The following is a 17,931-nucleotide window of genomic DNA, read 5'->3' on the forward strand; positions in this document are numbered from 1 at the left end:
CCCACACATCTCCCACCCACACAACACTATTACAACTCCCAGCATGTCCTTACTGTAAAGACATGCTGGGAATTGTAGTTGTGCGGCACGGGGAAAGTGTGTTAGATGGGCGGGCAGATGACAAGCTTGTCACTCGCCCGCGCAGCATGACTACAACTCCCAGCATGTCCTTACTGTAAGGGCAAGCTGGGAGTTGTAGTCATGCAGTGATGGTCAGGTGACAAGCTTGTCACCCGCTTGCACATCTCCCCCCAGCCCTGCTGCATGACTACAACTCCCATTATATCCTTACTGTAAGGGCATGCTAGGAGTTGTAGCCATGCGGGGCGGGTGGGTTACAATAAACCTATTAACCTATTTTCCTTTTTTTTTCCTTCTCAATTCACATCGTGTATCCTGTGGACTGCGACAAAGGCCTTTTTTATGTTAATAAAATGGTTAACTAGGGCTTGTGGGGGAGTGTTTTTTGTGGTATAAAAGTTTTTCAAACATGGGTTTTTATTTACTTTACAGGCTTAGTAGTAAAAGCTGTCTTAGGGTCAATCACTAAGCCAGGGCTTAGTGTTAGCATCAAAAACCACTACGCTAACCCCCTGACTATTACCCCAGTACCCACTGCCACAGGGGTGCAGCTGCCAACAGGCCCACAGCCTGGAGACAAATATGGCACTCCTGGGCCTAGGCGGTAACAGGCTGGCATTATTTAGGCTGGGGAGGGCCAGTAACAATGGTCCTCGCTCACCCTGCTAACTTCAGGCTGTTGCTGCTTTGTTGGTATTTGGCTGAAAATGAAAATACGGGGAACCCTATGCATTACGTTTTTTTTTTTCATAAATAAGTCAATAATAAAAGAAAAAGGCATTGGGTTCCCGATATTTTCATTCTCAGCCAGATACCAACCAAACAGCAACAGCCTAATGTTGCCAGGTTGGGCGAGGACCATTGTTACTGGCCCTCCCCAGCCTAAATAACTACAGCCTTTTACCACATAGGCCCAGGAGGGCCATTTTTGACGCTCTGGGCCTATTGGTATCGGCTCTTCCCGACACCTCTGTGGTGGTGTGTACCGGGGTAATAATCGGAGGTTAACGCTAGCTGATTTTGGGCTAGCTCTAGGCCCCGCCTTAGTGATGGACTCCGTCTATAAGACGGCTTCCACTACTAAGCCTGTAAAGTAAATAAAAATAAAAGAAACACATTTTAAAAAAAATTCCCCAAAAACAATCCCCCACAAACCCTTGTTACAAAATGTTGTTAATATTAAACAGAAAACGCTGGTCCATCAAACCTGAAGTAGCCCACAGGATAGACTGATCTGAAATGAAAAAAAAAATGGGTTACAAAATATGTTGGAGAGGCTCTTGTCAGACTAGTAACCAATAGACCCGAGCTTCCCAACTGACACCTATACCCACGGTGTCTAACAAAATGCTAAATAGTAAAAGAAATCGGGGCTCAGGGTCATGAATATTGGTTCAATTGTAATTTATTATAACTGATATAAGTGATATATTACGTGTTGTGTCCTGTGACTCACAGGGCCCTTGTGGGTCGACAGAGACACTGTGACAACTTATAATGAATAAAATGGCATAAAATATATTAAAATGTAACCACACACTTATATAGTAAGTCTATCCTGGATAGCGATGTATTCCGTTATAGCTTCAGTCAAATTCAGTGATAACTCTTATGTAGCAGTGGAAGATAAATGGTCCACTTCAATATGTCATAATTGTCCAGGTATAGTGAGTCCAGTATATGACAATCAAGTCTATGCCGGTCCGGGGAGGAAAATACAGGGGAGCCTCTATGAAGATTCCTCTCTGATAGTGCTTTGGTGATTCATAACCTTAGCCAGTCATATGCATAGGTAAATTGTACCTTACAGTGAGCGTTGGTCTTTGTCCATGTCCCAGCCCTCTTTGCAAGAGAGAGTGCTGCTCGAGACACAGCCGTCTCTCCAGATCGCAACGCGGATGGTTGTGGGCTCCGGTATGGTGGACTGCAGCACTTCTCCTGTGCTTGGCTAGAGATCCCAGCGGCGTCCTCGTGCTACGGTAACGCGCGCTGTCATGGGTTTGATTGACAAATCGGGTGATGCCAATGTTTTGAACAAATGTGTTCCAAGATTATGCTGTATAGTAATGTTAAAGTTAGTGGTGGTCACAGATTACAAATCAGCGGGACGCGTTTCAGGACCCCCGTAGGTCATTTCTTCAGTAGCTTAACATATATGTTTTTGCTTATGTGTGCTCACTTACCAAAGCAACGATGATAAATGTCCCCCTATATCTTTCTATATTGACCCCACCTTTTCTATCTTACTATACCTTTTCGTATTTTCACATTGTTATTACTCTGATATAAGATAAAGATTGATAACATAAATTTTATGGTTTGGTCCCATTATACTATATTTGTTGAGAATGACTTGTCATCATGGTTGATTTATTACAGTTGTTGCCTTAAAATACTGTACAGTGATATAAGCTTAAACCAAAAAGACAGATCAGTTCGGAGGTTTGTGGCCTTTCTATGGATTGGGACGCAGGTCTATCATACAGCATAATGCTCTATACTGCAACTTTTTGTAGTGCAAGTGATGGCTTTTAATGAGATGTCATTGCTGAGACCCCCACCTCTCACCAGATACAGCTAGGTGAAGCGCACTTCACTCCCTGGCCTAGTGCACATTGCAGGAGGCGGCTCCTTTAGAGTCTCCCGTAACGGATTGACCGCGGAGCTGGCTTCCTGGCTGTATCTATCGATTTGGTGGGGATCTCAGCAGTGAGACCCATGCAGAATCTGCAACAAAGTACAGTACAATAGGTGTGCAGATTGGAGGGTGTACTGCAGGTATTTTGGATGTAAATGTCTCTACTGATGCACATATCATTTATTTATGTTTTACATGTATGTTTTAATTGATGTTTTACATTTGTTGTTTGTTTTACAGCCAATGAAGCCACTGAAAGCCACTGCCACAACCTCACAGCCAGTTCTAACCATGCAGCAAATAGATGCCATATTTTACAAGGTCCAGGATATCTATGAGATCCATAAGGACTTCTATGACAACCTCTGCCCCTGTGTGCAAGAATGGGATGACAAAACTACTGTTGGACACCTATTCCAAAAACTGGTAAGACCAACGTTAATTAGTTCTGATAGTGTTTAATGGTCTTCGACTGCAGATAGTATCACCTTTTCCTTCCTGAAACTTATTACAGGATCACATCTATGATCTGATCTCACCCGGGTCACTGCATTTAGATGGAGCTTGAGGTGTTCTATACTTCAGCCTAGTGGCCAGTGATAAAGCTTGACTGGCTGATCCACATTATAATTGTCCAGTCTCCAAATTTAGGGTGATGATTAAATAAATCAGCTTTGTCACCCTGGGTCAATGATCTTTATGCCTCAGTATATGTAGATATTTGATATTTAGACACATTTATTTTAGAGCTTTTTCACACTATACAACTTCAGTGCATATTGCCCTAGCAGCAGTCTCCCATTGATCTCAGTAGGATTCGGCTGCTTAGTTCCCACATTGGATGTTCCCTAGCAGAACTTCCAGCAATAAATTGAATTCCAGCGCAACATTGACATGTTAAGTCTTCTAGGAGGAGCCACCAAATAAGTCCTGTCTCTCAATGAGACATAATTGCTTAATTCAGATAATTTCTGCTCTGTAGGAAAGTCGCAGATCCACAGAGAATTTTTCAGTGTGAACAGACCCTTGAGGGGATCTCCCAGCGAGAACCCTATGGATATCTGGAAATTTACCCAGTGTACACTTTTAAGATAGGATTGTAATATGGTTCTTAAAGGGGTACTCTGCCCCTAGACATCTTATCTCCTATCCAAAGGATAGGGGATAATATGTCTGATCACGGAGGTCCCGCTGCTGGGGATCTCGGCTGCGGCACCCCGCTGTCATTACTGCACAGAGCAAACTCACTCTGTGCGAAATGACGGGCAATACAGGGGCTGGAGCATTGTGACGTCACGGCCTGCCCCTTTAATGCAAGTCTATGGGAGGAGGCGTGACAGCCACCATGCCCCCTCCCATAGACTTGTATTGGGGGGGCGGACCATGATGTCACAAGGGGCGGATCCGTTTCGTCACGATGCTCTGGCCCCTGTATTGCCCGTCATTACGCACAGAGCGAGTTTTCTCTGTGCAGTAATGACGGCGGGTGCCGCAGCCGAGATCCCGGGGTCCCCAGCAGCGGGACCTCCGCGATCAGACATCTTATCCCCTATCATTTGGATAGGGGATAAGATGTCTAGGGGCGGAGTACCCCTTTAAGGTGACCATACACATAAGTTAGAAGTAGGTTAATGGTTGAACAATCATTGACTGTCTGATCGTTTCACCATTTCAGCCTTACATTTTCTAGTCAACGTTGGCCAGTACAGTTGTTTGTGCCATCCGTACATACTTAATCCATGACACTGAGTAAAGGTCAAACAATCGGTCTTGGAACTGAGGAGATTCTTTCCCGAATCCTTAATCTGAATGAATCTTGACTGAAAATTGCAGACACATCCGACATCTTTCCAGACGAAGACAGTCTGTTATTGGTCGACTGGAATGATTGTTCAGTGTTACATTTTACTTGGTGGACAATTGTTTTTTGTTAAAAGGGATTGTCCAGGAGTAAAACATTGATAGCCTGTTTTTAGAAAAGTCCATAAGGGTATCTTCACATGGCAAAATGTCCACAATTCCTCAGAAATTCCATTCAGCAAAGCTTGCTGATTAAAATTGCCTTGAATTCCACTGAAATTTTAGCCCCATTGATTTCAATGGGATTCCTCCGCTGAATTCCACAAAAAATAAGATTAGTCTTATATTTTAACGGAATGCAGAAAGCAGAATTTTTGCGGTGGAATGCCTGTACCCATTCATGCGGAATCCCACGTAAATTAATTTGCAGTCAATTATGGCAGAATTTCTGGCAGAATTCTTCTGCGAAATTCAACATAACAATTCTGCTGTATGAACATACCCTAAGTGTTTAATTGGTGAGGATATGACACCCCACTAAAATGAAGGAGTGGTGGTGCTGTGCCTTGTGCTGCAGCATATTCCTATAGTAGTGGATGGGATTTCACTGAAGTGCCAGGCACAGCTGCACAGACATGCAAGGGCGAACGCAGTGTCAGACTTCCAATGATAAAACATTGACACCCTGTCTTAAAGGGAACCTGTCATCCGTTTATTCTGCCCAAACTGCTGGCAGCATGAAACTGGTGCAGGCATTGTGATTGTGGTACACTATGAATTACTCTTAAGATGTTTGGGCATTTCAGAGTAGTTATAGTTTTAAAATGCTGCTTGGACCCCAGCTAAGTAATTCTCGTGGTGGTTTCCGGCGGCTGCTCCCTGCCAGGCCAGCTTGAGTGACGTGTCTCTCCCTATATACTGTTGGGGAGAGGCACGTTACTCCAGCCAGCCGAGCAGGGAGCAGCTGCCTGTACTCACCCTGAGGACTATCCAGGTCCTGGTGGCATTTTTAAGCTGCGGTTGCGGTTTGGACAACATAAAACAGACAACAGGGTTCCCTTTAGGAATATTCCAAAAAAGACCAGAGAGTTGATGCCCAAAACAGACCATGTTGATTTGCACTCAGGTCTTATGTTCACTTGGGTTTTCAAATTATTCAGATGATACCAGATGCTTCTATGTTGAAGATATGGATGATTTGTTTTCTAGGATGAGATTTTACAAGGTATTACCAGGACTAACAAATCTTGAGGAGCATCAGTCACACTATGAGGCAGTTACTTGGCAACCATGACGTTGCTTAAATTAATGAGTCTTAAGGACTTCGCATATTTATAATTTCCCAAGAGGTAATGGAGAGTGAACGCGAGAGGCTCACTGCAAGATGACTAGTGATTGCCTGAAATCATTACATGACACTATGACAATGTATTTACTTAGGGTCTGTACACAAAGCTGCCGTTTCAGCCGTTCACCTCCCAGCTTTATTAATAAAAAGTGATGGGATCTTATAATTGTAGCTATTGTTCAATATATTGAATGCTGCAAAATATATTAGTTAATTATACAGTATTAATAATGAAAATGCCAGCACCTCACAGTGCGATTTTCATACTAGATTGTCGCCTTCTGCTTGCCAGAAAATAAGATAAATCAGAGGTAGCAGAATGAAATGCTAAATCCAAAACACATGTGGATCCATACTCTAAAGCAGGGCTTCTCAAACGTTTTCTACTCTGTTCTCACCAGCCAATCTATGTTGATGCTGGGGCCTCACCAATACATACATACTACTGCATAGCACCAAATACCACTGTGCAACACTAATATTACTCCAAACAGTGGTAACTAAGTATACTACCATAAAGCACACATAATACCCTCTGGCAGCACCAAATACCAAAGTGCTGCACAGCATTCCTCTCCAGCAGTGCCAGACAATTACAACAGTGCAGCAAAGCATACTTCTCCAGCAGTGCCAGATCATTATTACAGTGCAGCACAGCATACCTCTCCAGCAGTGCCAGATCATTATTACACTGCAGCACAGCATACCTCTCCAGCATTGCCAGAAAAATACCACAGAGCAACACGACATACCGCTCCAGTAATGTCAGATAAGTGTGGCAGCTTTGTTCTCTTTCCACCCTTGCCACTTCCAATAGCAACATTGCCCCTCAACCACCAAACACAGAGCCATGCTTTACCGTTTGAGATGCACTCTCCTACAGTCATCCCATTTTGCAGATTGTAAAGCTGTATTCACACATCATTTGCAGTACATATTTTTACATGTGTGCCAATAAAATTTATGACAAACATATGGACTGGACATTTGCAATTGTATGCCATATACTTGCACACATGGCCCATTCAATTGACTCCCATTGTAAAACATAACAACAAAAAACCCTATCCCACTACGTATATATTTTACCATACAGATCAAAAAAGGTATTCTTACATATACCACCCAAACTTATGCCACCGGAGTATTGGAGCCCAATAAAAATTGGTTGTTCAAGCATACTCTACAGCCTGATGTGGTCCTATTATTAGACACAGAAATTCACAAAAAACAACAACATAATATTTTATATATATATATTGTTATGGCCGTAAATGTTGGCACCCATGACATTTTTCAAGAAAATGAAGTATTTCTCACAGAAAAGGATTGCAGTAACACATGTTTTGCTATACACTTGTTTATTCCCTTTGTCTGTATTGGAACTAAACCAAAAAAGGGAGGTAAAAAAGCAAATTGGACATAATGTCACATCAAACTCCATAAATGGGCTGGACAAAATTATTGGCACCCTTAACTTAATATTTGGTTGCACACCCTTTAAAATGAACTGAAAGTTATTCTGCAAGTATCATGCACTAGTCCTTTCAAATGTGGAAAGACACAACTACATGATTAGTATCTGGGCACCATGCATGGGCGCCGGTACTAATCTATGGGACCAGTGCACGATACTTACAGCCCATTGTGCAGTAGCATCTCTCTATGACTAAAGTCAGATCGGGCAGGAGAGTATGCCTGGACAACAACCTTGATCTAGCGTGTTTTATTTAATGAATAAAGCTACTAGATGTAAACCCATGAAAATATTGAAAGACATACAGATAACATGCAAATTTTGTCTTTGGTCGAGCTCCCAACTTGCATCCTGATGGTAACCACTGAGCCTTTATGCCGCCTCTACAGAGGAACCCTTTGCTGACAGAAAAATCCTAATGTATTTGTGGAATTCTAGAGCTTTAGAGGGCAATTCTGTTGGTTTTGGATGCAGTATTGAGCAATTCCCTTATGTTACATTGGACATCCTTTTCCTAAGATTATGTGTTGCTGGTGTGTATGTGTTTGTAGCTGTGCATCGTTTTATCGCCCCTTTATTATAAAACTAGCCTGTGACTTGAATGCTGAAGTTTCTGGATTTCTTAGGATATTCGATTGGTTGTTTGGCCTTGTCTGCGCCACCGTCACATTACTGCCTAAACGTGTTGTCATGGAAACCCCGGCCGATTCTATTAGGAAAACTAAATGGATGGATTCCTCCTTGTGTACTTTTATATATAGAGGGGAAATATACGTCCTGTAATCGTACTGTGTAATAACTTTCTCTGTGACCTTCACTTTTTTTTCTCTCTTTATTCAGGTCAGTCAGCTGGGAGTTTATAAAGCCTTTGTGGATAACTACAAATGTGCCCTGGAGACGGCGGAGAAGTGCAGCCTCGGTAATAACCAGTTTAATAAGATCTCCGAGGTAAGGATGTGCATGGTCATCTGGTTATCTCTTATCTCCTTCTGGCACCTGTTACACAATCTGCTTAATCTTTGATCACGTTCACTATGCATTTTGATGCAGTGTTAACATATGACTGAGAATAGATCCAAAAAGATGAACATAAAGCCTTTGGGGGAGATTTATCAAAATCTGTCCAGAGGAAAAGTTGCCCAGTTGCTCATAGCAACCAATCAGATCGCTTCTTTCATTTTTAACAAGGCCTCTGCAAAATGAAAGAAGCGATCTGATTGGTTGCTATGGGCAACTGGCAACTTTTCCTCTGGACAGGTTTTGATAAATCTCCCCCATTATGTTTATAAGGTAAAACAAACCACTACTCACCTGTCATCTTCAGCGCTGCCTCTGTTGATGCTTTGGTGGTCCTTGTTGGTCTTTATTTTTCTCCAGCAATGATGTGTCATCAAACATCCATCTAACTACTTCTGCCAGTCCCTGGTTTAAATGGGTTAACCAGCCTTTTGCAAAACGGAATATTTTTTTGTGGCCAGGAAAAAAATTAAAAAGCTATACTTACACAGCTGGGTTCCCTGCTGGTTTTGTTTGGCTCTGTCCAGTCCCCAAAACTTCTGTCCTGTTCCTGAAACCAGGACCAGCCAGCGCAGACAATCACTGGCTACAGCTGTTTTCCTTCTCAACCAGTAAATAGCTGAGTGTGCAGGTCCTGCAATGAGCACTATCGGAAGCAGAAAGGAGACAGACGTTCATGGGGGGGGGGGTAGTTGCCCCCTTTAACAGTGATACTAGGATGGATGGCACATGATCAGTAAGGCCAGTGATTGGCTGCACCAGACACATGGATGTACAGCACGTTATTGCTGTAGGACAAGTAGACATAGCTTGGCGGGTACCAAGGTAATGGTTAGTTTGCTACTTCCTGCAAGTAAGTTTATTATATTTTACTCTTGGACATTATATACTATAAAGTGGTTTCCAGGACACATATATTGGAGTTACAGCCATATACCCGACCTTGTTTAAATTTTAACAGCTGTGACGTCAGTAGGTATGACGTGTGCCCACTGCAGCAGTCATTAGTCAGGTTGGCACATCTTCGCTGAAGACATTGACTGAGATGGTGCTGCTAATATGTATTTCTTTTAAGGGGTATTACAACAGTTGTAATAGTTCACCACAGGCTTAGACCAGCATTAAAAATATATAAAAAAAAACAAAAACTAATGTGACCACATCACACAGGAGCAAAAATACTGCACATACAACACCATACAACTTTGCATTAAAAAGTGGTGTTCTATAGGGGTGGTTTTCCATGTCATATATGTATAATGTATGATCAGTCACACAAAATCTGGAGAAGGGATTGACCACCTGTGGAGGATTCACTGTACTTCAAGATTTTTTTTTTGTTTCTTTTCATCATTAATGTTGCCCTATAATTATTCTGCTGTTGTCCATCTTAGCGCTCATTGGACTTTGTGCTTCTATTCCAGAGTTGCATGTAATTTTTTGATACAGTGAAGAAGCCATACCTGGTAGATTATACATTTCTATGTCCTATTACCATATGTCCTCCATCCAGGGAATAAGCAATTGCTAGTTTTGCCCATATGTTTAGTATCTCTAAAAATGAACTTGACTTACTGTTTCATAGAAGTAAATGGAGAGAGCTAGCCGTACATGGTCACCTCTCCACTCTTGGCGGCCCAGATCATATCGTGTGTATAGATTGGAATACCCCTTTAAAGGGGTATTCCGGGATTAACTAACTTTTAACTATCCTGCCCATTATGAATAATTATGCTAGTTTTACATTTACTTGCTATACCGCTCTGCCGTGGATCATCTTCTTTTTCTTCATTATACGGTCCCCCAAGGTCTAGCGTTTCCTTTCAGGTCCTGATGACGTTCGTCTCACAATCCTTTGCGGCTCGAGGTGGCAGCTGGTATACGGGGCTTGGCTATTTCTTGTATTTCCTCACAAGCCAGCCCCCTGATGACATTTGCAGTCCATCTGTACGTCCTGAAGTGCCGGCGTCCCGTGATCTGGACAATCTGCAGAATGCAGGAAAGCATGGAACGCCGGTACGTCATGTCGTACAGATGGATCGCAAACGACATCGGGGGGTTGGCTTGTGAGGAAATACAAGAAATAGCCAAACCCCCGTATACCAGCTGCTGTCTTGAGCCGCAAAGGATTGTGAGACGAACTTCATCAGGACCTGAAAGGAAACGCTAGACCTGGGGGGACCATATAATGAAGAAAAAGAAGACGATCCACAGCAGAGCGGTATAGCAAGTAAATGTAGAATTCTTCATTATGGGCGGGATAGTTAAAAGTTAATCCCGGAATACCCCTTTAAATGTAAAATATGTTTGGTATTGCTCTTTAGGTGATCTTCAGGTTTAATGTAAAATTATATTCAGCACTGGCAGAACCACATATACACACACTCTTCTGCATAACATTGTAGCACAGGAGAAGACGGAATAAACCTGAAGTTTAAAGGTTGCTTATTGTTTGGTTATATAAGTTACAGGAGCTAACACTTCTAGCCAACACCTTATCATCCAGCATGTGCTCAGCGCTCAGGGTGTGTGTTCTGCAATCAATAAAGACACCGTAAATACTCGAGTATAAGCCCAGTTTTTCAGCACGATTTTTCGTACTGAAAACGCCCCCCTCGGCTTAAACCCGAGTGAACTCTCCGCCTGTCAATCCCTTCTCAGTGGTATTCAACCTGCGGACCCCCAGATGTTGCAAAACTACAACTCCCAGCATGCCCGGACAGCTGATGGCTGTCCGGGCATGCTGGGAGTTGTAGTTTTGCAACATCTGGAGGTCCGCAGGTTGAAGACCACTGATGAAGGGATTAACAGGTGGTGATGATGACGGGGTCTGGATGATGACATGGGGGGATGATGTATTTCCCACCCTAGGCTTATAGTCGAGTCAATAACTTTTCCTGTTTTTTTGGGGTGAAATTAGGGGCCTCAGCTTATATTCGGGTCGGCTTATACTCGAGTATATACGGTAGGTTCATAGCCCTGTATTACGGCATAAGTCCCAAATGCCTAGACTGACCTTTAGCGGCCTGGTATTTAGATCACGAGTCTCGTGCTGTGGAACAACGCCACAATTAAATTTTACTACTTGTGAGCACATTGTCCGCTGTCTGTAATTGTACTTCAGCTTGTCTGTAAATAATATTTTAATGTGCGACTAGGGTTTAAATACAGTTCTCCTTTATTGGCTCATGCATGGCTGTCTGACACAATCTCTTATACTTGTGTCTGTAAACACTATAGAGTAAACCAAGAATTAAAGACATTGGATACTTTTATTATTAAAGGGGTACTACCTAAAAGGGGTACTCGTACTCCCCTGGAAAACATTTCTTTTTAAATCAACTGGTGCCAGAAAGTTAAACAGATTTGTAAATTACATCTATTTAAAAATCTTAATCCTTCCAGTACTTATCAGCTGTTGTATGCTCCAGAGGAAGTTCTTTTCTTTATGAATTTCCTTTCTGTCTCGCCACAGTGCTCTCTCCTGACACCTCTGTCCATTTTAGGAACTGTCCAGAGCAGGAGAAGTTTACTATGGGGATTTGCTTCTTAAAATGGAAAGAGGTGTAAGCAGAGAGCACTGTGGTCAGACAGAAACGAAATTCAAAAAGAAAAGAACTTCCTCTGGAACATACAGCAGCTGATAAGTACTGAAAGGATTAATATTTTTATATAGAAGTAATTTGCAAATCTGTTTAACTTTCTGGCACCAGTTGATTTAAAAAAAAAGAAAAAAAAGTTTTCCAGGGGAGTACCCCTTTAAAGATGACTTGTGGCCAGCCGTCCAAAAATGAGATTACATTATCATTAAAGGGGTATTCCACCCCTAGACATCTTATCCCCTATCCAAAGGGGGTACCGTAGCTGGGAACCCCGCAATCTCTGTGCAGCACCCAGCATTTGTTTAGAACGCTGGGTGGCGACAGCGGGGGTCATGATGTCACGACCATGCCCCTTCATGACTTCACACCACACCCCCTCAATGGAAGTCTATGGGAGGGGGCGTGGCCACGAGGGGCATGGTTGTTACGTTTTGATACCTGCCGCCCACTCCAAGCATTCGGAACAAAATGTTCTGAATGATGGGGCAGCGGAGTACCCTTTTAAATAGCTTAGGATTTCCTGATCACACACCCTTTTGCAGTCTCCCTCTATCTCCCTCCTGTGATTTTTGAGTTTATACTTTGTCTGACCATTCAGGGAGTTAGTCAGAATGGGCGGGAACTTAATTTTAATAGAGGTGTGTTCAGGGTACCCTACGATATTTAAAGGGGTACTCCCGTGGAAAACCTTTTTTTTTTATTTATTTTTTTTTTTTTTTTAAATCAACTGGTGCCAGAAAATTTAACAGATTTGTAAATTACGTCTATTAAAAAAATCTTAATCCTTCCAGTACTTTTTAGGGGCTATACACTACAGAGGAAATGCTTTACTCTTTAGATTTCTCTGATCTCATGATCACAGTGCTCTCTGCTGACCTTTGCTGTCCATTTTAGGAACTGTCCAGAGCAGGAGAAAATCCCCATAGCAAACATATGCTGCTCTGGACAGTTCCTAAAATGGACAGCAGAGGTCAGCAGAGAGCACTGTGGTCATGACATCAGAGAGAGCCAAAAAGGAAAGCATTTCCTCTGTAGTACATAGCCCCTAAAAAGTACTGGAAGGATTAAGATTTTTTTAATAGAAGTAATTTACAAATTTGTTAAACTTTCTGGCACCAGTTGATTTAAAAAAAAAAAAAAAGTTTTCCACGGGAGTACCCCTTTAACCCCTTAAGGACCCAGCCATTTTACACCTTAGGACCCGGCCATTTTTTGCACATCTGACCACTGTCACTTTAAACATTAATAACTCTGGAATGCTTTTACTTATCAATCTGATTCCGAGATTGTTTTTTCGTGAGATATTCTACTTTAACTTAGTGGTAAAATTTTTTGGTAACTTGCATCCTTTCTTGGTGAAAAATCCCAAAATTTGATGAAAAATTTGAAAATTTAGCATTTTTCTAACTTTGAAGCTCTCTGCTTGTAATGAAAATGGATATTCCAAATATTATTTGATTTTATTCACATATACAATATGTCTACTTTATATTTGCATCATAAAATTGACTAGTTTTTACTTTTGGAAGACATCAGAGGGCTTCAAAGATCAGCAGTAATTTTCCAATTTTACACAAAATTTCCAAAATCACAATTTTTCAGGGACCAGTTCAGGTTTGAAGTGGATTTGAAGGGTCTTCATCTTAGAAATACCCCACAAATGACCCCATTATAAAAACTGCACCCCCCAAAATATTCAAAATGACATTCAGTCAGCATTTTAACCCTTTAGGTGTTTCACAGGAATAGCAGCAAAGTGAAGGAGAAAATTCACAATTTCCATTTTTTACACTCGCATGTTCTTGTAGACCCAATTTTTGAATTCTTACAAGGGGTAAAAGGAGAAAATGTATACTTCTATTTGTAGCCCAATTTCTCTCGACTAAGCACATACCTCATATGTCTATGTAAAGTGTTCGGCGGGCACAGTAGAGGGCTCAGAAGGGAAGGAGCGACAAGGAGATTTTGGAGCGTACGTTTTTCTGAAATGGTTTTTGGGGGGCATGTTGCATTTAGGAAGCCCCTATGGTGCCAGAACAGGAAAAAAAAACACATGGCATACCATTTTGGAAACTAGACCCCTTGAGGAACGTAACAAGGAATAAAGTGAGCCTTAATACCCCACAGGTGTTTCACGACTTTTGCATATGTAAAAAAATGTAAAAAAAATTTCAATAAAATGTGTGTTTCCCCCCAAAATTTCACATTTTTGCAAGGGTTAATAACAGAAAATAGCCCCCAAAATTTGTAACCCCATCTCTTCTGAGTATGGAGGTACCCCATAAGTTGACATGAAGTGCACTATGGGCGAACTACAATGCTCAGAAGAGAAGGAGTCATATTTGGCTTTTTGAGAGCAAATTTTGCTCGGGGGCATGTCGCATTTAGGAAGCCCCCATGGTGCCAGGACAACAAAAAATACCCACATGCCATACCATTTTGGAAACTAGACCCCTTGAGGAACGTAACAAGAAATAAAGTGAGCCTTAATACCCCACAGGGGTTTCACGACTTTTGCATACGTAAAAAAAAAAAAAATTTCACTAAAATGTGTGTTTCCCCCCCAAATTTCACATTTTTGCAAGGGTTAATAGCAGAAAATACCCCCCAAAATTTGTAACCCCATCTCTTCCGAGTATGGAGGTACCCCATAAGTTGACCTGAAGCGCACTACGGGCGAACTACAATGCTCAGAAGAGAAGGAGTCATATTTGGCTTTTTGAGAGCAAATTTTGCTTGGGGGGCTTGTCGCATTTAGGAAGCCCCAATGGTGCCAGAACAGCAAAATAACCCCCACATGGCATACCATTTTGGAAACTAGACCCCTTGAGGAACGTAACAAGGGGTACAGTGAGCATTTACCCCCCACTGGTGTCTGTCAGATCTTTGGAACAGTGGGCTGTACAAAATTTTTAATTTGCGCAGCCCACTGTTCCAAAGATCTGTCAGACACCATTGGGGTGTAAATTCTCACTGCACCCCTCATTACATTCCGTGAGGGGTGTAGTTTCCGAAATGGGGTCACATGTGGGTTTTTTTTTTTTTTTGGCGTTTGTCAAAACCGCTTTAACAATCAGCCACCCCTGTGCAAATCACCTCAAATGTACATGGTGCACTTTCCCTTCTGAGCCTTGTTGTGCGCCCCCAGAGCACTTTGCGCCCACATATGGGGTATCTCCGTAGTCGGGAGACATTGCATTACAAATTGTGGGGGGCTTTTTTCCCTTTTACCTCTTGTCAAAATGAAAAGTATAGGGCAACACCAGCATGTTAGTGTAAAAAATTTATTTTTTTACACTAACATGCTGGTGTAGACCCCAATTTCACCTTTTCATAAGGGGTGAAAGGAGAAAAAGCCCCCCAAAATTTGTAAGGCAATTTCTCCCGAGTACGGCGATACCCCATATGTGACCCTAAACTGTTGCCTTGAAATACGACAGGGCTCCGAAGTGAGAGCGCCATGCGCATTTGAGGCCTGAATTAGGGATTTGCATTGGGGTGCACATAGGGGTATTCTACGCCAGTGATTCCCAAACAGGGTGCCTCCAGCTGTTGCAGAACTCCCAGCATGCTTGGACAGTCAACGGCTGTCCGGCAATACTGTGAGTTGTTGTTTTGCAACAGCTGGAGGCTCCATTTTGAAAACAGTGGCGTACCAGACGTTTTTCATTTTTATTGGGGAGGGGGGCTGTTTAGGGGTATGTGTATATGTAGTGTTTTTTTACTTTTTATTTTATTTTGTGTTAGTGTAGTGTAGTATTTTTAGGGTACAGTCACAAGGGCGGGGGGTTACAGCGATTTTCCCGCTGCGAGTTTGAGCAAAATTTGCTGCATCACAAACTTGCAGCCTGATACTCACTGTAAGCCCCCTGCCCATGTGAATGTATCCTGTACATTCACAAGGGGGGGACCTCCAGCTGTTGCAAAACTACAACTCCCAGCATGCACAGCCTATCAGTGCATGCTGGTAGTTATAGTTTTGCAACAGCTGGAGGCACACGGGTTGGGAAACACTGAGTTAGGAAACAGACAATGTTTCCCAACCAGTGTGCCTCCTGTTGTTGCAAAACCACAACTCCCAAACATTCTCAGGCATGCTGGGATTAGTAGTTCGGCAACATCTTTAGAGCCAGATGTTGCCGAACTACAACTCCCAGCATGCTGGGAGTTGTAGTTTTGCAACATCTGGAGAACTACAGTTTGCAGACCAGATGTTACAGAACTACAACTCCCAGCATGCCTGGACAGTAAGGGCATGCTGAGGATGTGTAGTTTTGCAACATCTGGAAGGGCACAGTGGTCTCCAAACTGTGGACCTCCAGATGTTGCAAAACTGCACCTCCCAGCATGCCCAGACGCCAAGGGCTGTCTGGGCATGCTGGGTGTTGTAGTTTACAGGGACCCATTACAGCAATGCATGTCACTTTACGGCGACGTGCATTGCTGTAAAGGGCCCGACCGCGGCTGAAGATATACTCACCTTTCGCCGCCGCCGCCATCTTCCTCGCCGGGTCTTCAGGGACGAGGTAAGTACCGGGGCCGGTCCCCAGCACTCCCCCGTCCCCCGCCGCGTCCTCCGGTCTTCCTCCCGTCCTCTCCGGACTTCAAGGGGCCGGGCAGGACGGGAGGAAGTAACCGCCCCCCCCTCCTGCGATTGGTCGGTTAACTAACCGACAGATCGCAGGGTATAGGAGGAGGTGGCAGGCTTGCCACCTCGCTCCTATACGTTAGCATGGTCCTGGCTGTCTGTGACAGCCAGGATCATGCGAAATTACCGGGCGGTCGAGTCCCAGAGACCCGATCAGCCCGGTATCGCCGCAGATCGCAAGGGCGATTTCCCTTGCGATTTGCGGCGATCGCCGACATGGGGGGCATACATGGCCCCCCTCGGCGTTTGCCCTGGATCCCTGCTGAAGGATTTCAGCAGGGATCCGCTTCCGATCTCCGCCGGGTGAGCGGCGGAGACCAGGAAAAGACATGATGTATGCATACGTCATGGGTCCTTAAGACCCAGGGTGTGATGACGTATGCATACGTCATGGGTCCTGAAGAGGTTAAAGGGGTTATCCAGGAAAAACTTTTTTCTAATATATCATCTGGCTCCAGAAAGTTAAACAGATTTGTAAATTACTTCTATTAAAAAATCTTAATCCTTTCAGTACTTATGAGCTTTTGAAGTTAAGGTTGTTCTTTTCTGTCTAAGTGCTCTCTGATGACACCTGTCTCGGGAACCGCCCAGTTTAGAAGCAAATCCCCATAGCAAACCTCTTGTAAACTGGGCGTTTCTCGAGACACGTGTCATCAGAGAGCACTTAGACAGAAAAGAACAACCTTAACTTCAGAAGCTCATAAGTACTGAAAGGATTAAGATTTTTTTTTATAGAAGTAATTTACAAATCTGTTTAACTTTCTGGAGCCAGTTGACCCTGGGCCTTAAGGACCAATGACGTCCCCATACGTCCTGGACTTTTCCGGTCCCTGCCGCTCGCCGGGCAGAGATCGGAACTGGATGCCTGCTGAAATCCTTCAGCAGGCATCCAGGGCAAACGCCGAGGGTGGCCATGTAGGCCCCCCATGTCGGCGATCGCCGTAAATCGCAAGGGAAATCGCCCTTGCGATCTGCGGCGATACTGGGCTGATCGGGTCTCTGGGACCCGACCGCCCGGTAATTTTGCATGATCCCGGCACAGACAGCCAGGACCATGCTAAAGAATAGGAGCGAGGTGGCAAGCCTGCCACCTCGCTCCTATCTGCTGCGATTCTTCGGTTAACTAACCGACCAATCGCAGGGGGGGGGGGGGGGGCGGTTACTTCCTCCCACCCTGCCCGGCCCCTGGAAGTCCGGAGAAGACGGGAGGAAGACCGGAGGACGCAGCGAGGGATGGGGGAGTGCTGGGGACCGGCCCCGGTACTTACCTCGTCCCTGAAGACCCGGATCCCTGCGATGAAGACGGCGGCGGCGACAGGT

The 17,931-nt window shown here is 43.7% G+C and overlaps 1 protein-coding gene across 6 annotated transcripts in view; it reads left to right on the plus strand.

Annotated features, from left to right (window-relative positions):
• Positions 1–17,931, plus strand: part of ABR (ABR activator of RhoGEF and GTPase) — a 442,924-nt gene that overhangs the window by 267,555 nt on the left and 157,438 nt on the right. For all 6 annotated transcript variants that reach the window (XM_056559132.1, XM_056559136.1, XM_056559135.1 and 3 more), the window contains 2 exons: positions 2,960–3,145; positions 8,185–8,292. In XM_056559132.1, coding sequence (XP_056415107.1) covers positions 2,960–3,145; positions 8,185–8,292 — 294 coding nt within the window. The remainder of the gene's footprint in view (positions 1–2,959; positions 3,146–8,184; positions 8,293–17,931) is intronic.

The sequence above is a fragment of the Hyla sarda genome, chromosome 2 (genome assembly GCF_029499605.1).
Source record: "Hyla sarda isolate aHylSar1 chromosome 2, aHylSar1.hap1, whole genome shotgun sequence".
Taxonomy (NCBI): Eukaryota; Metazoa; Chordata; class Amphibia; order Anura; family Hylidae; genus Hyla; species Hyla sarda.